This window comes from Ovis aries, chromosome 1 (genome assembly GCF_016772045.2).
Source record: "Ovis aries strain OAR_USU_Benz2616 breed Rambouillet chromosome 1, ARS-UI_Ramb_v3.0, whole genome shotgun sequence".
Lineage (NCBI taxonomy): Eukaryota > Metazoa > Chordata > Mammalia > Artiodactyla > Bovidae > Ovis > Ovis aries.
The window spans coordinates 256,232,460-256,252,052 of record NC_056054.1 but is presented as its reverse complement, the minus strand read 5'-3'; the positions used below and the strand labels follow the sequence as shown (position 1 = coordinate 256,252,052).

Genomic DNA, 19,593 nt, shown 5'->3' with positions numbered 1-19,593 from the left:
AAAGCTCCAGTCCCTAAACAAAAGACTCCTGTGGTTATGTGGATCCAGGACAGGAAGGAAATGCACTGAGTACTGAATTGCAGTGGAGAAGGATGTCTTCAAGTCTCCTCCTCCCCACTGAGAGTTCTCCACAAAGACATCTGAGGACAATCTCAGCCGAAGGCCCAAGATAAAGAGGTTGGACCTGAACTTGAAATATAAATATGTGTAAAGCATGGCTAGGCAGAGAGACTGCAGTCCTTGACTGCAGCTCCTTCAGAGCCTGTAGTGAATGGACTGTGCACCCAGTCTCTTGTTGGAACTTTCCCCCAAGAGGCCGGTTGGCAAAGCCTCTGTAAGTTAGGTCAACTTTGCAAATCACAATAGTTTTCTGGGCCAGTAGCTAGACTCCTCCCCAGGGAAAAGAGAAAAATGATTCATTCCATCTCTGCAGGAACAAGGAAAATGGTGGCCAAAACCCCTCACCAGGGAAGCTGAGTTAACTAAAGCCCGTGGTGTTACATGAGGTCTGGGCAAGCTGAGGGTTCGTCTGGCCTCAGATCTGAGAAGCACTACCAGTCACTTCCACACACCCAAGTATAGGTGGGCCTTTCTTGGAAGTAAGGGCTTCACTGAACTCTGGTTTGTTCTCTTTCAGAATAACGAAGCAGATGCTGTGACGTTGGATGGAGGTTTGGTGTATGAGGCAGGCCTGAAGCCCAACAACCTGAAGCCTGTAGTGGCAGAGTTCCATGGGACAAAAGATAGTAAGCTCTCCCTCGGACCCAAAAAGTAATCTGTAGCCCTTGTTCTCTCCTGGTAGATACTGGGTCTTGTCTCATTCAGGCAGGTAATAGAGGTTAACTACTTATGAGCTTTCCCCACTGGGGAGTGAGGGGAATGAGGGGCCCTGTCATAGATACAACTCAAGGTCTCTGGGAGCTTTGGGCTGGTTGAGGACTGGTGCGCATGACACTGACCTCCTAGGCAGGCTGTGTGCAATGAACTGAACCACTGGGGTTTAGAATAAAGAGGAATTCTCCAAGAACCACATGCAGGGGAGAGACCACACAGGAGCATGTACCTGGAGCCCCCACAGCCTTGGATCTCATCTGAGAGCAACTCAACTGTTCCTGGGTCTGTGTGAGGAGCAAAAATACTTAGAGAAAGTTAGGAATTTGTTGCCACAGTTCCAGTTTCCAGGGTACAGGCAGACACTCCCTGCAAGGCCAGGGTAGGCAAGGGCATTGGAGCACGCGTGCACATAGCTTCCTTGCTCCTGGGTGTGCCTGGAGGATTATTACAAACGTCTCTCTGTGGTCCGTCCTTTCCCCTGTAAGCCTAGGAAGGCTTTTTCCGGTCCTCTTTAGGACCCAATCCATCATTAATGTTACCTCTGGGTACCCCTTCCCTGCTTAGGAGCCCAGTAGTAATGAACAATACTTCTCTGGTGGGCGGTTTGAGAGTCTTTCATTCACACTGTCCCTTCGTAGACCCGCAGACTCACTATTATGCTGTGGCGGTGGTGAAGAAGGGCACTGACTTCAATCTGAATGAGCTCAAAGGCAAGAAGTCCTGCCACACAGGCCTCGGCAGGTCCGCTGGGTGGAACATCCCCATGGGAAGACTTTATAAGGAATTGCCTGATCCACAGGAATCCATTCAGAGAGGTAAGTGGGCAGGAGGGTGAGCGCCCTCAGCAGGAATCTCTTCAGATGCCCACACGGGCCACACTGGCACCGCTCAGACATGGTCAGGTGATGACGTGTGATGGCTCTGGGAGTGGAGGAGGGAGATCAACCTGCTTTAAACGGGCAAATCTGCTGCATTAGCAGCTAATGGGGGCTGTCAAGAGTCCTTTTTACCTCGAAGCCCCTGATACCCCACCAGAGGCTGTCCTGTGGAACTGGCGGAAGGGAACAGAGGGCTTCATTCAGGGCCAAGGCTCCTGGGCCCTTTTGTCCACTTCCCTGGGGTGCTTTCATGTCATGGCTGATGACTTCCCCATTCTTCTGGAGCTTTCCTAATGGCCATCTGCTGGCTATGAACTTGGCCTACACCTCTCTGAGTGGGTCCTCCATCTGGTCTTGGAGGCCAAATTCAATGGGACACATAGGCCTATGCCAGTCTGGTTCTTGGGGAGGAGGTAGGAGGGAAGGGGTTAAATGTGTCCCTTTTTGAAACCCTTTAGTCTTGAAGAGAGGCTTCTCAGGTGGCCCTAGCGGTAAAGAACCTGCCTGCTAATGCAGGAGACTCAAGAGACATGGGTTGAATCCCTGGGTCGGGAAGATCCCCTGGAGGACATGGCAACCCATTCCACTACTCTTGCCTGGGAAATCCCATGAAGAGAGGAGCCTGGTGGGTTACAGTCCATGGGATTGTAAAGAGTTGGACACGACTGAGTGCAAACACACATTCATAAAGGCAAGCTGTAACTGTGGGGGTGCTGGTTTTGTTTGGATCTCTCTTGTGAGCCTGGACTGGGAGCTGTAGTTGCCTCTGGCCAGGCTGGCTCATGCCCTGTTTTTCTGTGTCTCTGTGTTGAGCAGCTGCGGCCAGCTTCTTCTCTGCCAGCTGTGTCCCCTGTGCAGATCAGTCATCATTTCCCAAACTGTGTCAACTATGTGCGGGGAAAGGGACAGACAAGTGTGCCTGCTCCAACCACGAACCATACTTCGGCTACGCAGGGGCCTTTAAGTGAGTGAGACTGGCTGCTTCTCCATCCCGGCTCCTAAGTGTCCAGTGTCTTCAGGTTGGGGGGCTTCCCTGACCTGTAGCAGAGCCCAGCCTGCAAAGGGGCATCCAGGGTACCTAATCCCCTCCCAGGAACTCAGTGACACAGCTGGGACTCTCCAGGCCAGGCCAGTGCATACTCTCTTCATGTGACGTTGACAAGGAAGTCCCCTCCTGGGACCCTTTCTGTCTCCCCAGAGTTTCTCACTGGGCTACGCAGAACCGGAAGTGACAGGCACTGCCCTGGCACCCAGGGTGCTCTGTGATGACGGCCCTCTGCTCTCCGTGGCATCTGTGTCAGCTGCTCAGTGCCCTGGCCTCTCTCCTGCCTCCTCTCTCTGTTCCTGTACAGGCAGCTCATGGCTGATTTCTTGCTCCCTCTTCTCGCTTGGTTATACCCTAAAGTTTTAGAGCCAGCAAAGAGTCCCTTAGGAAACATTATGCCTTTATCCTTCACCAGAAGTTTGAAAGCACTTTTCACTATTAAAGTATCTTCAATACCTTTTTGATGCTTTGGGGCACATGGTGATAGCCCTCCAGCTTCTGTGAACTCACCCCACATCTCCATGGTGCCCTGGGGATCAGCTCCCCCGTGGTGCTTCCTCAGCTGTGGGTCTCCACAGAGGCCTCCCCCAGGCCCTATCCTTGTCCCAAGGCTGGATGGTGTGGTCAGACACTGGAGCCTGAGGAGAAGGGCCTGCCCTGCAAGAACTCCCTAATGTGTCTCCTCTCCACAGGTGTCTGGCGGAGGGCAGTGGGGACGTGGCCTTTGTCAAGCACTCAACAGTATTCGGTGGGTGATAGGAGAAGAATCTGTGGACCCTTCAAGCAGAGGGCCTTCCTTTTCTTTGTCTTCATGCTCAGGTGTCAGACGTGAGCATAATGTGTTCCTCCTTTCTCACTGCTGGGATGTTCACCTGTGAGGAGGTGTGTGCCCATAGGGTCCCCACCTGGACTCCTGGGCCTCATCCTACCATTCAGCTTACTGAATACCAGGCCAGTGTTGCAGTAGCAAAGGATCAGGAGCAGGTCTGGCTGACCCTGGCCTGTAGTCGGCCTGCCGAGATGAAATTTCCTATGGGATGTGGGCAGTCACCCCTGCACTGGGCATCAGAAGCTTCTCGACCTGTAACTGGCTATGGGATCGTGAGCAAGTCAGTTTCCTTCTGGCCTTCACTGTTTGCTCTTGGATTCTCAGCTCACACAGTTCTTGATTCAGTGAGGTTGCAAGGGAGAGGAGGGGACACCTGCCATCGACTCATATGGGCTTCCCTCCCCAGACAACCTGCCTAACCCAGACGACAGGAAAGACTATGAGCTGCTCTGCGGGGACAACACCCGGAAGTCTGTAGATGATTACCATGGGTGCCACTTGGCAAAAGTCCCTTCCCATGCGGTTGTGGCTCGAACTGTAGGCGGCAAGGAGGATGTGATCTGGGAACTTCTCAACCACGCCCAGGTATCAAATCCCCTATCCTCTCTCCTGCTTAGCGGTCCCTGCTTGGATCTGGGTGTTTCCTTCACTCCCTCTCAGCCACTGTGGAAGTCATTCTGTGTTCAGGACATAGCAGGGACCACGCCACACACAACGCCCACGTGCATGAAGACACCCACCCAGTAAAGCCCTCTTGGAGTCGCACATAGCCTAGTCCTGCATTGTCTTCTGCCAGACCCTTACATTCTGGGTCAGTGATATGAAGCTGCTCCTTCTTGCTCTCTTTCCTTTCTCTCCCATTGGAAAGGAAATGGTCTCTTTTCCAAGGTCCCTCAGCCTAACAGAAAGGGAGTTGCATGCACAGCCAGCCTTCCTTTCCCAGAGTAGCAGAACGCCAGACTCGAGCCAGTTTCTCTTGTCCAGCCCTCCCATCTGTCCATCAAGGCAACCCCACAGCCTCTGAAGTTGAGTTTCTTACACCCAGTGAGCTATCATCCAACCAGGGAGACAGGCATAGAAAAAAGTTCAGGGTATCAGGTATTTGTTACACGGCCCAAAAGGGCTGTGAATGGAGAAGGTGCTGGGTGGGAAAGAGCAGGTCTGACTGCCCTCTCTCCTGGCATCTTGAAAATTTCAGTTTTAATCTTTCTTTGGGCCCATTTTGCAGCATCCTTTGTTGCTGTAGCCATTCAGACCTGTGTTTTACTACAAACAGGAACATTTTGGCAAAGATAAACCAGACAATTTCCAGCTCTTCCAATCCCCTCATGGGAAGGACCTGCTGTTTAAGGACTCTGCTGATGGGTTTTTAAAGATTCCTTCTAAGATGGATTTCGAGCTGTACTTGGGATATGAATATGTCACTGCTCTTCAGAATCTAAGAGAAAGTAAACGTAAGTATTTGGAAAGGACCATGTGGCTCTAGGAGTCTGGAAATCTGGTGAGGGTGGGGATTGGAGAGTAGAGTCTTTCCAGGTACTGAACACCTGTCCCAACAATCCTTCCTCTGCCCTGCCTGTCCAGCCCAGTGTTAGATGGATGCTAAATGACTTTGGCCATCATGAGATGGACCTGAGCATCACCAAAGGACATTAAAGGAAATTCACACTTAAAATGATTCGTATTGGAAACTCTCTGGAGATCAAGTAGTTAAGACTCTCTGCTTTCACTACAGAGAGCCCAAGCTCGATTCCTGGTCGGGGAATGAAGATCCCACAAGCCACAAGGCAGGCCCCCCACCCAAAAAGAAGAAAATTTGTATTGATGCCAGTATTGCTTCCCTTGTATAAGTCAGGGCTCCCCTACCCACTTCATGAAGCCAATTAGCCTGGTACGAAGTAAGTCAAATAGAATGAAACTGCTACGAATAAGCACATCTGCGGCCAGTGCTGTGATAACCATGTGCCATAGTGAAGCTGGAGCTTTAGACGGGTCAGTCTTTCTCCTGAATCTCCTTGGGTCATTAGAGATGTGTTTGAACACTCATTTATTCAACAGACATGTATTGACCATCTACTATTAACAGCTATAAACTGTGTAACATGCTGGGCAGATAATGGTGAGGCAAAGATGTATTAGAGTCTGTTGTCATAGAACTTTCAGACCAGTGGGGAAGACAAATGTTGAAGGAATAGTCACTCCACTGAATGTTCAATTGAAATGAGAGATTTCCTCAGCAGAAAGAAAACAAAACTCCAGAAAAAAATATCACGGCTCCACAAGAGTGCAAAAACAAAGACAAACAGATCCCAGAATTGAGGTAAAGCTCCCTGAGGACACGCCTCTTGAGCCACTCTGAAAGCTGGGTAGGTGTTTGTTTATTCAGCAAACATTTATGGTACTGACCGTGAACCTAGCATTAAGGGTGCCATGGAGAACAAGACAGGCATGACCCCTGCCCTGGCCAAGCTTATGTTCTCCTGCAGGGAACAGACAGTAAGCAATGAATAAATATACATCTGCTCCGATGGTTAAGTGCTATTTCTAAATGAGGGAAAAATAACCCCAGCCTGAAGTGATAGAGTGCCTTGGAGTTGGGAGGAGAGTGGACTTCTCAGAAGAAGTAATTTTAAGTTAAATATAAATGATAAGAAGCCAGCCAAGGGACTGTTATTGCCTTTAATTTCTAAGAAATTAATTCCTTGAATGGAATCTGTTTGTGTATTGCTAAAAAAAATCCCAGAGTCTTCCTGAAGACAGCAGCAAAATCAGCAAGCCACATCTGAGCCTCTTCTCATCGCTGGTTTTCTTGCTTATGTCCTAGCTCCAGACACCTCAACGGATGAGTGCAAGGTGAAGTGGTGTGCAATCGGTCACCAGGAGAGGACAAAGTGTGATCAGTGGAGTGGGTTCAGTGGCGGAGCAATAGAGTGTGAGACGGCAGAGAACACTGAAGAATGCATCGCCAAGATCATGGTGCGTCCCTCCTGCCTCCGCAGGGCAGCGCTGCCGCCGCCCTGTCCCCAAGGCTGAGCGATCGCTCCCGGGAGTACACGAAAGCAGGGCTCCCGGGAGCCTCGCCCGCACCGTGGGAGCCCAGCCCCACAGGAGCCTCGGAACCTTTAAGCTTGTGAACCTGAACGGCTCCTGCGGGCTTGTTTCTTCCTAGCCTCAGAACTCTGTGGAGGGCAATCTGAGCTGTGTCTACTTAGGGAGGCCGGACCTCAGCATGAATGTGCCTGAGACCCACTGGTGTGCCCATGGCAAGTGTGACAAGGTCATGTTACTGTGAAAGCTTTGTTGCTCACGAGGGCATTCCACATTTGCTTTTGGAAGTGCTGAAAAACCGAAGGATATAAATAAGAAAATACATAAAAAGTAACTGTAACCTTATAAATCAGAAAAAATCCTGTTAGCTGGGCTCATATCATACATGAAATTTATTACCCTTTTCTCCCCTAAGGTTATCTAGGGAGCCTTTTTCTTGTTTTCAGAGAATGACTTGCTCCCATGTTCCCAAAGAAAAAAATCACTTTTTGAAAACATGACTTTTTAAAATGTATTTTATTTTTTAAAGAATATACACTATCCTGTTTACAGTGGTTTGTCTGGGGACCAAGTTTATGAGGAACTATCTCTTTCATTTCTTTTTTTCTCTTTTTTTTTTAATTCAAATTTTATTTTTCTTTTCCATTATGGTTTATTATAGGATACTGAATACAGTTCTCTGTGCTATACAATGGGACTTGCTGCTTCTCCAGTCTATGTATAAGTATAATAGTTTGCACCCGCTAATCCCAAACTCCCAGTCCATTCCTCCTCCATCCCTCTCTACCTTGGCAACCACAAGTCTGCCCTCTATGTCTGCGAGTCTGTCTCTGTTTGGCAGATAAATCCATTTGTGTCATATTTTAGACTCCACATATAAGTGATATCATACGGTATTTGCCTTTCTCTGAGTGACTTCGCGTAGTATGATAATGTCTCGATCCGTCCATGTTGCTGCAAATGGCATTGTTTCATTCTGCTTTTATAGCTGAGTAGTATCCCACTGTATTTATGCACCACATCTTCTTCATCCATTCGTCTGTCGATGGACGTTTAGGTTGTTTCCATGAAAACATGATGCTCTAATGTGGATAGTTATTCCAGAGCGTGGGTATGCTGCAATTTATTGAGCCATTTCCTTGCTATTGAGTATTAAGTCTGGTCCTGTCTCATTGCTATTATGAATCATACATGCATGTTTTTGCCTACTTACACATTTTGCCCAAATAGTTTCCCACATATCTGATTGTTCCTTTAGGGTATATTCCTCAAAAGTATATTTCTAGGCCTAATGGGAAGCTTGGCAGTCTTATTGAATTAAGCTTCTCTGAAATTTGGGGCTTATTAGCTCTATTCAGTTCAGCTCAATTCAGTCGCTCAGTTGTGTCCAATTCTTTGAGACCCCATGGACTGCAGCATGCCAGGTGGAATTCCTAGTCTATCACCAACCCTCGGAGCTTGTTCAAACTCATGTCCATCAAGTCCAACCATCTCATCCTCTGTCATCCTCTCCTCCGCCTGCCTCCAATCCTTCCCAGCATCAGGGTCTTTTCAAATGAGTCAGTTCTTCGCATCAGATGGCCAAAGGATCAGAATTTCAGCTTCAGCCTCAGTTCTTCTAATGAATATTCAGAACTGATTTCCTGTAGGATGGACTGGTTGGATCTCCTTGCAGTCCAAGGGACTCTCAAGAGTCTTCTTCAACATTGCAGTTCAGTTTATTTGACTCCTTTGAGCTTATTTTACTCATTCATTAAAGATCTTTTATTGAAGATCTTTAGATCTGAAATAAAATCAGAAATAAAATAAGATCTTTAGCACTGAAATAGCACTCAGCTAACGAAGTCAAGATTCAGGGCGAGGCACTCCATGCCCTATGTCTCTGACTCCATTTGTTTGTCTTACAAATGAGAATTCTTGGTGTCAGAAAGGTATTGTGAGTGTATCTGGAACAGTGTGTCCTAATGAGAGGCCAAGGGGACTGACTGTGGGTCTTTGCTCCTGAAGAAACAAAGCAAATCATCCAGAGCTGATCATCAGTCCACCATGGTTTGGGTGACAATGGGAGTACCTTTTATTTTCTATGTCAGGTCTGCCTGACTGATCCTTTGAGGGTCTATTACCAGCACCTTCTGTCTCTTCACAAACCTGTGCTGGCAAGGTTGCTTCAAGGGAACAACCAGATGGGCACGTGGGACTGGAGAGGATCTCTTTTTACCTGCTGTGATGTGTTGTGTCTTTGCAGAAAGGAGAAGCTGATGCCATGAGCTTGGATGGAGGCTACCTCTACATAGCAGGCAAATGTGGCCTGGTGCCTGTCCTGGCAGAGAACTACGGTAAGTGGGAAGGGCAGTGGTTCATTTCCTCTGTTAAAAAAAAACAACCTGAGACAGGAGACAAAATCACAGGCTGATTCAGCCACAGGGAGCATAAAGCTCTTGCTTATTGAGCACCTCCTACTTCCTAGGCTCTGGGCTCCCTCATCTCTCGTCCCTTCCATTATCTTGAAGGATGAGAATCTTCTACCATACCTTCTACTGTACTCCAACAAGGGAATTGGAGACTGCACTGGGAAGTTCTAGCTGAAAGGGACCCCTCTGCAGAGGACAGCTAGGTTCTCAGCTGGGATTCCTGGCAGATCTTGCTTCCAAAGTCTGCACTTTGCCTGTTGCCCTGGTGCAGGGATTCAAGTACAGTTAGCTTGGTCACAGGATAGATACAGTGGGAAACTTGAAATTTAAATTTTGGGGCTAAATTCCGGAGGCCAGGGAGCTAAAATGAGTTTGCATAATCCAGAGCCTGGACTTTTTGGGAATTGGTAATATGTAGATAGTTTTCCTGGCTCTTATAATTCTGAGCTGCATATGGGGAAGACAATTTTCAATCTATACATGAGTGCTTAATGACTTTGTTTTTTCCTCTGCAGAAACTGAGGGTACAGATTGTAAGGACACACCAGAAAAAGGTGAGTTGGTATTGGTAACCTCATGAGTTTATGATAAATTCCCATTGCTTTTGGGAAAGCATAGGCAAGTTTAAATTCACATCAAAAGTAGATAAGAGACCAATTTTCAGAATCAAAAGAACCATGGGAGGAAAATAGTTGGCAAGATAATTACACTTGCCACGACACACACATGGGAATTCTCATTTAATCCTATAAGATATGTCTTGTCATCTTCTAAGGACGCATAGAGGAACAACAGCTTAGAGAGATTACACGTTGTCTAGACTCTGACATCCAACAAGAGAATACAGACCCTCCCACTACTGCTTTGCATTGCATGAGGCCTGCAAAGTTATAAACAAGAGTTAGCACCAGCCCAGAAACCTTGCTGACATGTGCCTCGTAGGCCTGAGGGGAGAGGCTCACAAAGGAAGGTGTCTAGAGACATGAAATTGCCCAGCCTCGCAGCCAGGGCTAAGCCTAGAAACCCAGGCCAACCTGGCTCTCACCCAGGACTCTGGCTTGGGACGGATCTGGAAAGATGTGGCAAGAGCAAGACAGGAAATCTTATCAAGGATTTGGGCTCTGAGTCCCATGCTTAAGTCCCTGCAAGTCATTTCCAGCCATTAGTGTACAAGTCTGTTCTCATCACTTTTTCCAGTTACAGCGTCCCAGCCTCTCCCCATCATACTAGGAAGCAAGCTCTTTAGCCAAAAATAGAACCATTCTTAGTCCATGAGCAAAAAGATTTGTATCTTTTCTATTGGTAACAATTTCATGAATTAATTAAATTGGAGAACTGAAATCATGAGTTTCTAGTCTATTCTCAGTTTTAAAGATCAGCATGTTTTTACTGCCAATGATTGCAGCTAACTTGATTATGATAGTTTCACTTTGCATATTTATTTTGGTGCAAACCTTTGTTCTCCTTATCGTAAAACATCTGACCAGAATAATAAACCGACAGTTTGTTGCACATTTACTACTCTTTTCTAATAAAATTGTTAATGTTTAGAATGTTGGAGTTACATGTACCCTTCAGTATCCATTCCTCTGCTATTCCACAGTGGAGGGTGAGTTGCTAGTTTATGTCAGTAGCTTCAGGCATTTGGGGAAGTGTTGTCCATCATCATCCATTGCTCCAGTGATTAAGTATTCTTACTGTCTTGTTTTTTTAAGTTCAGATTAATCTCCACCTCAGTTATTAGGAAGACCCTTTCAAAGAGAGAAGGAATGATTTGGGATACTTTTATTCCATAGGATGATGACTGGGTTTGACTGTAGACAGACATTCTGGAGGGTCCAGAGGGGTTAATACTCCCTTTTGGGCTGTCTTTCTTGTAGGGTATCTTGCTGTGGCTGTGGTTAAAGCATCAGATGCTGATCTCAACTGGAACAATCTGAAAGGCAAGAAGTCCTGCCACACTGCAGTAGACAGAACTGCTGGCTGGAACATCCCCATGGGTTTGCTCTACAGCAAGATTAATAACTGTAAATTTGGTGAGTGAGCTCTGGGAGGGTGCTGTTGTCAGGGTTGGGTGGAAAGAGGTGCATTGGCAAGAGGAGTATGGTACAAGAGGCCCTTGTTCTATGATAATACAATCTGGTTCAGTGAATTTCAAGGAAATAAAAGGAACGGTAGGGCTGGGAGGTGGATCAGAATGACTCTTCTCAGCTGCACATAATGGCTTAAGTGAACATATGCTTACTAGTATCTCTCATGAAAAAGACCAGAGACAGGAGTCCATGTTGGTATTGTCATGAGAAACCCAGGCTTCTCTGTCTTCCTGCTTCCCCATTCTTAGCATGAGGCCTCCATCTTCAAGGTTACCCGCAGTTGCCATTACATCCATGATCCAGGCAACCTTAAGGAACAAGGAGCCTTGTTAGGAGGTAAAGGAGCCAATTAGGAGGTCTAACTCAATTACTGCAGCTAACTTCTCATTGCCCCTAACTTAGGCACATAGTCACAATTACCTGTAAAAGGGGCTGGAAAATGCCATCTTTTATTTAGATTTTTATTCAAAAATTAAAAATAGAATTATTGTATGATCCAACAATTTAACTTCTGGGTATTTACTAGAAAAAAAAAACAAAAATGCTAGCTCAAAAAGATACATGCACCCACATGCTCATGGCAGCATTATTTACATAACAACACATAATATGGGAAGAACCTGTGTCCATCACGAATGAATGAACAAAGAAACTGTGGTTTATATGTATAGATAGACTATCACTCAGCCATAAGAGGGAAAGAAATCTTGCCACTTGCAACAACATGGGTGGACCTTGAGAATACTATGTGAAATAAGTGAAATAAAACAGGTAGAGAAAGACAAATGCCATTTGCTCTCATTTATACATGAAATCTAAACAAAACAACCTGAGCTCACAGACACAGAGAGAACATTGGTGGTTGCCAGAGGCAGGGGTTGGGGATAGGCAAATTGAGTGAAGGTAGTCAAAAGGTATGAACTTTGGTTGTAAAATAAGTCATAGGGATGTAACGTATATCCTGGTGACTATAGTTAATGCCATACTGTGTATTTGAAAGTTGCCAGGAGAGTAGCTGTTAAAAGTTCTCATCACAAGAAAAAAAATTTTAATGTGATATACCATATTAAAAAATTAAGTAATAAAATCATATGAGCATCTCAATAGATGCAGAAAAAGCTTTTGATAAAATTCATCATCTATGCATAAATGCAGAAAGGCAAAATGGTTGTCTGAGGAGGCCTTACAAATAATTGAGAAAAGAAGAGAAGCAAAAGGCAAAGAAGAAAAGGAAAGATATACCCAACTTAATGCAAATTCCAAAGAATACCAAGGAAAGATAAGAAAGCCTTCCTAAGTGAGCAATGCAAAGAAATAGAGGAAAACAACAGAATGGGAAAGACTAAAGATTTCTTCAAGAAAACTAGAGACACTAAGGGAACATTTCATGCAAAGATGGGTACAATAAAGGACAGAAACAGTATGGACCTAAAAGAAGCAGAAGATATTAAGAAGAGGTGGCAAGAACACACAGAAGAACTGTACAAAAAAGATCTACATGACCCAAATAACCACAATGATGTGATCTATCACCAAAAGCCAAACATCTTGGAGTGTGAAGTCAAATGGGCCTTAGGAAGCATCACTATGAACAAAGTCAGTGAAGGTCAAGGAATTCCATCTGAGCTATTTCAAATCCTAAAAGGTGATGCTGTTAAAGTACTGCACTCAATATGCCAGCAAATATGGAAATCTCAGCAGTGGCCACAGGAATGGAAAAGGTCAGTTTTCATTCCAATTCCAAAGAAAGGCAATGCCAAAGAATGTTCAAACGACTGCACAATTGCACTCATTTCACATGCTAACAAGATAACGGTCAAAATTCTCCAAGCGAGGCTTCAGCAGTACATGAACCAAGAACTTCCAGATGTTCATGCTGGATTTAGAAAAGGCAGAGGAGCCAGAGATCAAATGGCCAACATCTGTTGTACCATAGAAAAAGCAAGAGAATTCCAGAAAAACATCTACTTCTGCTTTATAGACTATGCTAAGGCCTTTAACTGTGTGGATCATGACAAACTGTTGAAAATTCTTAAAGAGACAGGAATACCAGACCACCTGACCTGCCTCCTGGAAAACCTGTATGCAGGTCAAGAAGCAACAGTTAGAACTGGACATGGAACAATGGACTGGTTCCAAATTGGGAAAGGAGTATGTCAAGGCTGTATATAGTCACCTTGCTTATTTAACTTATATGCAGAGTACAACATGGGAAATGCCAGGCTGGATGAAGCACCAGCTGGAATCCAGATTGCCAGGAGAAATATCAATAACCTCAGATATACAGATGACACCACCCTTATGGCAGAAAGCAAAGAGGAACTAAAGAGCTTCTTGGTGAAGGTGAAAGGGGAGAGTGAAAACATTGGTGTAAAGCTCAACATACAAAAAACAAAGATCATGGCATCCAGTCCCATCACTTCATGGCAAATAAATGGGGAAACAATGGAAACATTCAAAGACTTTATTTGCGGGGGCTGTAAAATCACTGCAGATGGTGACTGCAGCCACAAAATCAAAAGATGCTTGCTCCTTGGAAGAAAAGTTATAACAAACCTAAACAGTGTATTAAAAAGCAGAGACATACTTTGCCAATAAGGGTTCATATAGTCAAAGATATGGTTTTTCCAGTAGTCATGTATGGATATGAGAATTGAACCATAAAGAAGGCTGAACTGAAGAATTGATGCTTTTGAGATGTGGTGTTGGAAAACACTCTTGAGAGCCCCTTGGACTGCAAGGAGAATCAAAACAGTCAATCCTAAAGGAAATCAGTCCTGAATATTCCTTAGAAGGACCGATGTTGAAGCTGAAGCTGAATCTCCAATACTTCGGGCACCTGATGTGAAGAGTCAATTCTTTAAAAAAGACCCTGATGCTAGGAAAGACTGAAGGCAAAAGGAAAAGGAGACGACAGAGAATGGGATGGTTGGATGACATCACTGATTCAATGGACATGAGTTTGAGTAAGCTCCAGGAGATGGTGAAGGACAGGGAAGCTTGGAGTGCTGTAGTCCATGGGGTTGCAAAAATTCGGACACAAATGAGCGATCAAACAATGAACAACAACAACAATCATCTATTTAAGACAAAGAGTCTCCAGAAAGTGGGCATGAAGGGAACGTACCTCAACATAATAAAGACCATATATGACAAGCGTACAGCTAACATCATACTCAACAATGAAAAACTAAAAGCATTCCCCAAGACAAGGATGTCTACTCTTCCCACTTTTATTCAACATAACTTTGAGAGTCCTAGCCAAAAGCAAAAGAAATGTAACCCTGTATGCTGATAGATATTAACTAGACCTATTGTGGTGATCATTTCACAATATAGTCACAATAGTGAATCACGTTGTACATCTGAAATTAATATAATGTGCTTGGCACACTGCAGTCCAGGGGTCGCAAAGAGTTGGACACAACTGAGCAACTAACACACACACACGTCAATTATATCTCAATATAAAATTAATGGAGAAAAAAATTAAGAGAAAAAAACCCAACTTGATCTTTATTACAGAGAAACAAGAGGAAATGGCCATTTGGTGGATGGCTACAAGCCATGCCATGGAGCTTTCTAGGCAATATGGTGTAAGGGATTCTCAGGTCTCTTTAAGATCTTGGCAGATTTAGCTCTTAGGCCCGTTTGAAGGGGTGGAAATCAGTTTGTTCTCTGTGTCCTCTGAATATCTTCAGGTGGGGCCTTAGTTCTACCTCCTAAAATCTGTGCATAAGTTTACCATGGATATGTTTCCTTGTGGTTCTTATTTACTTTAACTTCCTGAGTACTTTCCCCCGTCACCTCCAAATATGTGTAGCAACTTTAAAAGGAGAGGCCTCTAAAGACAGTTAGAGCCAGGCAAGTCCTGTGTGTATTGGAGAGGAGGTTCAGATTCAGAGATGCAATCACATCTTTGCACTAACATGCTCTGTGACATCAGTTTGCCAGGAAGGTAGCTGGGGCGACTTCAGGAGTTCTGTTCCCCACCAGCAAGGGCACCACATCTGCTCTCCTGAGCCTCCTGGCAGTTATACAGCCATGGGAGAGCCACTGAGCTGTGAGTGAGATTTCCCCAGAATTTTCTTGGGTTTGGAGTTCTAAGTTCTTCTCTTAAATATAAATATATAAATATTTATAAATAAATGTAAATAAAAGCTCTTCTAATAAATATCAGAGGAAAAAAAAACACACCTGAAAACAAATGGCACAACTCAGGGAGTGAGACCTTCAATTTTACACCTGCTTCAGTCACCTTTCACATAATTTCCATCTCATCTCTCTTTAGGTGAGTAATGACACTATTGGGAGGCTGATGGAGTCCCCTCCACCTGAATTGTAATGGTTACTTACCATTTCCAGCCTCAGTTAAGTTTTCTTTCAGAGCCTGCTGCTGCTGCTAAGTCGCTTCAGTCGGGTCTGACTCTGTGCGACCCCATAGACGGCAGCCCACCAGGCTCCGCTGTCCCTGGGATTCTCCAGGCAAGAACACTGGAATGGGTTGCCATTGCCTTCTCTGCTTTCAGAGCCTACCACCTGGCAACTCTTGAGTTGATGGCAGGTCACATAATAAGCATTCTACCGAACCTGGGCCACACACACCTGTGATGTGTTAGATAAAGTCCACTCATACTGACTCAGGAAGAGCTGACTTTCTCTTGTCCTTCTGCACAGATGAATATTTCAGCGCAGGCTGTGCACCTGGATCTCAGCGAAATTCCAGTCTCTGTGCTCTGTGCATTGGCTCAGAGAAGGGTTCAGGAAAGGAGTGTGTTCCCAACAGCAATGAAAGATACTATGGCTATACAGGGGCTTTCAGGTGAGTCTTATAATCCTCATACAAAAATAATAATAATCCCAGCCCTGACAAGAGTTCCTTTTAGGAGCTCAGGTGAGATTCTTACATTCCTAGCCCATTAGTCCTGCATGTTAGGGTGGCATGTTTACAAACATATGTAGAAACCTGTGTGAAGAGGCATCCAGGCCCCTCCGGGACACCATCTCTGGAACTGGCTGTCATAGACAGCAAAGACTGGTGGTATAGTGCAGGTCAGGAGTTCTCCATGGCAGTTCTCAATGGCAGGGGGTAGCAGGGGAGGGATTTGCCCCTCAGGGGACATTTGGCGGTGTCTGGAGATGTTTTTGATTATCAGCAGGGTTGAAGGGGTGCAACTGGCAGCTAGTCGGGAGAGGCTGATGAACATCCTCCATGCACAGGGCAGCAACCTACAACAAAGAATTATCTGGCCCCTAATGTCACTAGTGCCAGGTGAGGAAACCCTGCCGTAATTGAATAAGCGCAGGAGTCAAGCATCTGGCGCACACTCTTCCAATCACCCCTGGGGGGCCTGGGGCCATGGAAATACACAAAAGGAAAGCCCATGATTTCTACATCTTTGCTTACATCTCTGTCTCATGGAATTTCAACCATTTTTAAAGAGACACCTATGCACTTTATGACCTTATTAGTTTTTAACTATCCTGTCTGACTTGGGCTTTTGCTACCCTGGTAGTTCATGAATCCATCAACTTCACAATGATGGTGGTATTCATAACTAAACTGCTCACTAGCAAAGGAAAAACAAAGATTATCTCAATTTTCTAGTTAGAACCACCTTGTGAGTTAGAATAAGAACAATTCACAGTCCACAAGTTTCCAATTTCACAAGCAGACTGTCCATAAGGAATCAGCTTGGTGGAAAACTGCTCCTCTAATATCTGTATTGATGCTTGGGAAAGGATGTAGACCTGTTGGAGAAAATGTGCCAGAGTTTAGAATTTAATATATAGAACTGCAACTGTATAACTACAAAGCGTATCAGAGGTTTTGTTTTCTTTTTATTACTTATATTAGTAATATATAAGATTAGTGATCAAATGGGGGTCACAGTTGCTGATATCAGATGGCCAGCCTTGGCTCTCTAAGGTGGCATAATACTCAGCCATAAAAAGGAATGAATTGGGTCATCTGTAGTGATGTGGATGAACCTAGTCTGTTATACAGAGTGAAGTAAGTCAGAATGACAAAAACATATTGTTTTTTAACAATATTGTAAAAATTGTATATTGTATATTAATGCATATATATGGAATCCAGAAAAACAGTACTGATGAACCTATTTGCAGGAGAAGAATAGAGATGCAGACATAGAGAACAGACTTGTGGGCACAGGGAGGTAAGGAGAGGGTGAAACAAATTGGGATAATCTTATTGACATATATAGGTATATACTACCATATATGAAAATAGATAACTAGTGGGAAGTTGCTGTATAACCCAGGAGCTCAGCTTGGTGCTTGGTGATGACCTAGGGGAGTGAGATGGGGGGTGAGAAGGAGGCTCAAGAGGGAGGAGATATATGTATATGTATAGCTGACTCACATCATTGTACGGCAGAAACAAGCGCAATATTGTAAAGCAATTATCATCTAATTAAAAATTTTTTTAAAAAACCTTGGATTATAAGATGGCCCTTCTGAATGACAGATGTAACTCTGACCTCTTTTCTTCTCTCTCCCTGTCTGGGACTCCACAGGTGTCTGGTGGAGAAGGGAGATGTGGCCTTTGTGAAGGACCAGACTGTCAAACAGAACACTGATGGTATGTGCACAACACTTTGTCCCCGTAAATCAGGGTCGCTGGTTCCCTTGTGTTCAGGATGTCTTTGTAGAAGTGTTAGGGGCTCTTGTCAGGGTCCAGAGGTGTGATTTTCAACTTGTTTGTTCACTGATGAGAGACGCATCCACTTGCGTAGGCAGAATGGTGAGGACCATGAGCTTCCCAGTGGCTCTGAAATCTCTCCTAGAAGCCTTCTCACAGGTGTAGGCACTGTGCCTTCTTTCCCCTAAATACTCCTAAGAACAAGGACTTTTACATACTTACATTATAATCAGCAAGATCAGGAAATTTATACTAACGTGGTTTAATACTCATCACATCCACAGTCCCTATTCAAAATTAGTGAACTTATCCCTCAAAGGCCCTTTATAACTATTTCTCATATTTCTAGGTCCAATATATATATTTAACCATATTATAAATCCACTCGGAAAAACATACAGACAGTAGCACCCCTGTAGGAATAAGCACCAGGACTTTGGCTTCTAAAACCATTCTCCAAGAGGAGGAACCATGGCCCCTCAGAAAAACAGCTGATTCTGGGGCTGGGGCAGGAAAAGTGTAAGGTGAACCGAAGAGCATCTTGCTGAAGTGCTCAGAGAGATGGAACGTGTCAGAGCACATTGGAACTATTGTGAAAGCCCTCCACTGGCCAGATCTGACATTTTGAGCATTACAAGAAATAATAACAGTAGTAAGACTGAACAACCCATTGAATAAAATAAGAACACATGAGTCCATCCTGATTAAATGAATGAGTATAAGGGAAACATCTTCTTTATTGTAGAATGCTAATTACAGACATAGAAAAAATCATGAAGTTAAACCACAATCGCTTGGCAACCAATATAGCAATAATCGATTCAAGCCAGGACCATCAATCAATGGGTACTAAAACTAGTGGGTGGATATTAGATGGCTATGACATTAAAAACAAGACAGCTGTTTTTTAAATGTTGGTAAGAATGAGCATTCCAGCTGCCCATGCTGTATCACTAACAGCTTACACCACCCCCTAGAGTCCAGGCAGTATTACGTCCCTCCCTCCCTCATAACCCTTTGTGTGTGTGTGTGTGTGTGTGTGTGTGTGTGTGTGTGTGTGTGTGTGTGTGTGTAGTCACTAAGTTATGTCCAATTTTTTTCTGACCCTTTGGACTGTAGCCCATCAGGCTCCTCTGTCCATGGGATTCTCTGGGAAAGAATACTGGAGTGGGTTGCCATGCCCTCCTCCAGCGAATCTTTTTGACCCAGGAATTGAACTTGTGTCTCTTATATCTCCTGCATTGGCAGGTTGATTTTTTACCACTAACCCACTTGGGAAGCCCTCCTCCCTTTACCCAACTTCAAATTTTTCTTCTAGTGCAGGACCAACTCCTCTAAGAAGCCTTCCCCAATGGCACACCTCCATCCCACAACAGAATCCTCTGTCCACGATGCTATTATTATTAAATTCATCACATTCTGTAATAAAATATGGTCACAGGGAGCTCTACTTTTTTCTTACATCTCAACACCAATCACAGTGTTAGTTACGCAGAAGTTACTAAGTCCTTACTTGAAGGAATATTGGTTTGGCTAATTTTTCTTTCACCCCTCGTGTAACTTTTGCTTTTCCCTTTAAGGGCTGTCCTTTTCCTGCTACCTGAGTGTTACCCTAGGCTGGTTCTTTGCCACTCCTTGATTTCTCTTTGTATCCTTCCAATAGGGCTCTCCTCTCTAGACCTCAGTTCTCTTTGCCAAGACTCCCAAAGCCATAACCTTCTGAGGGGAATTTATAGAGGAGGCCTACTTCCCTATACACTCCCTACCTAAACACCATCCTAGGATCTCTGT

General features: G+C 44.7%; 1 protein-coding gene across 1 annotated transcript in view; it reads left to right on the top strand.

Moving 5' to 3' along the window:
• Positions 1 to 19,593, top strand: part of TF (serotransferrin) — an 85,525-nt gene that overhangs the window by 8,766 nt on the left and 57,166 nt on the right. The window contains 12 exon segments of the mRNA XM_042236939.2: positions 638 to 746; positions 1,473 to 1,649; positions 2,529 to 2,676; positions 3,450 to 3,505; positions 3,993 to 4,171; positions 4,863 to 5,040; positions 6,411 to 6,562; positions 8,880 to 8,970; positions 9,561 to 9,599; positions 10,926 to 11,081; positions 15,816 to 15,960; positions 17,678 to 17,742. Coding sequence (XP_042092873.1) covers positions 638 to 746; positions 1,473 to 1,649; positions 2,529 to 2,676; positions 3,450 to 3,505; positions 3,993 to 4,171; positions 4,863 to 5,040; positions 6,411 to 6,562; positions 8,880 to 8,970; positions 9,561 to 9,599; positions 10,926 to 11,081; positions 15,816 to 15,960; positions 17,678 to 17,742 — 1,495 coding nt within the window.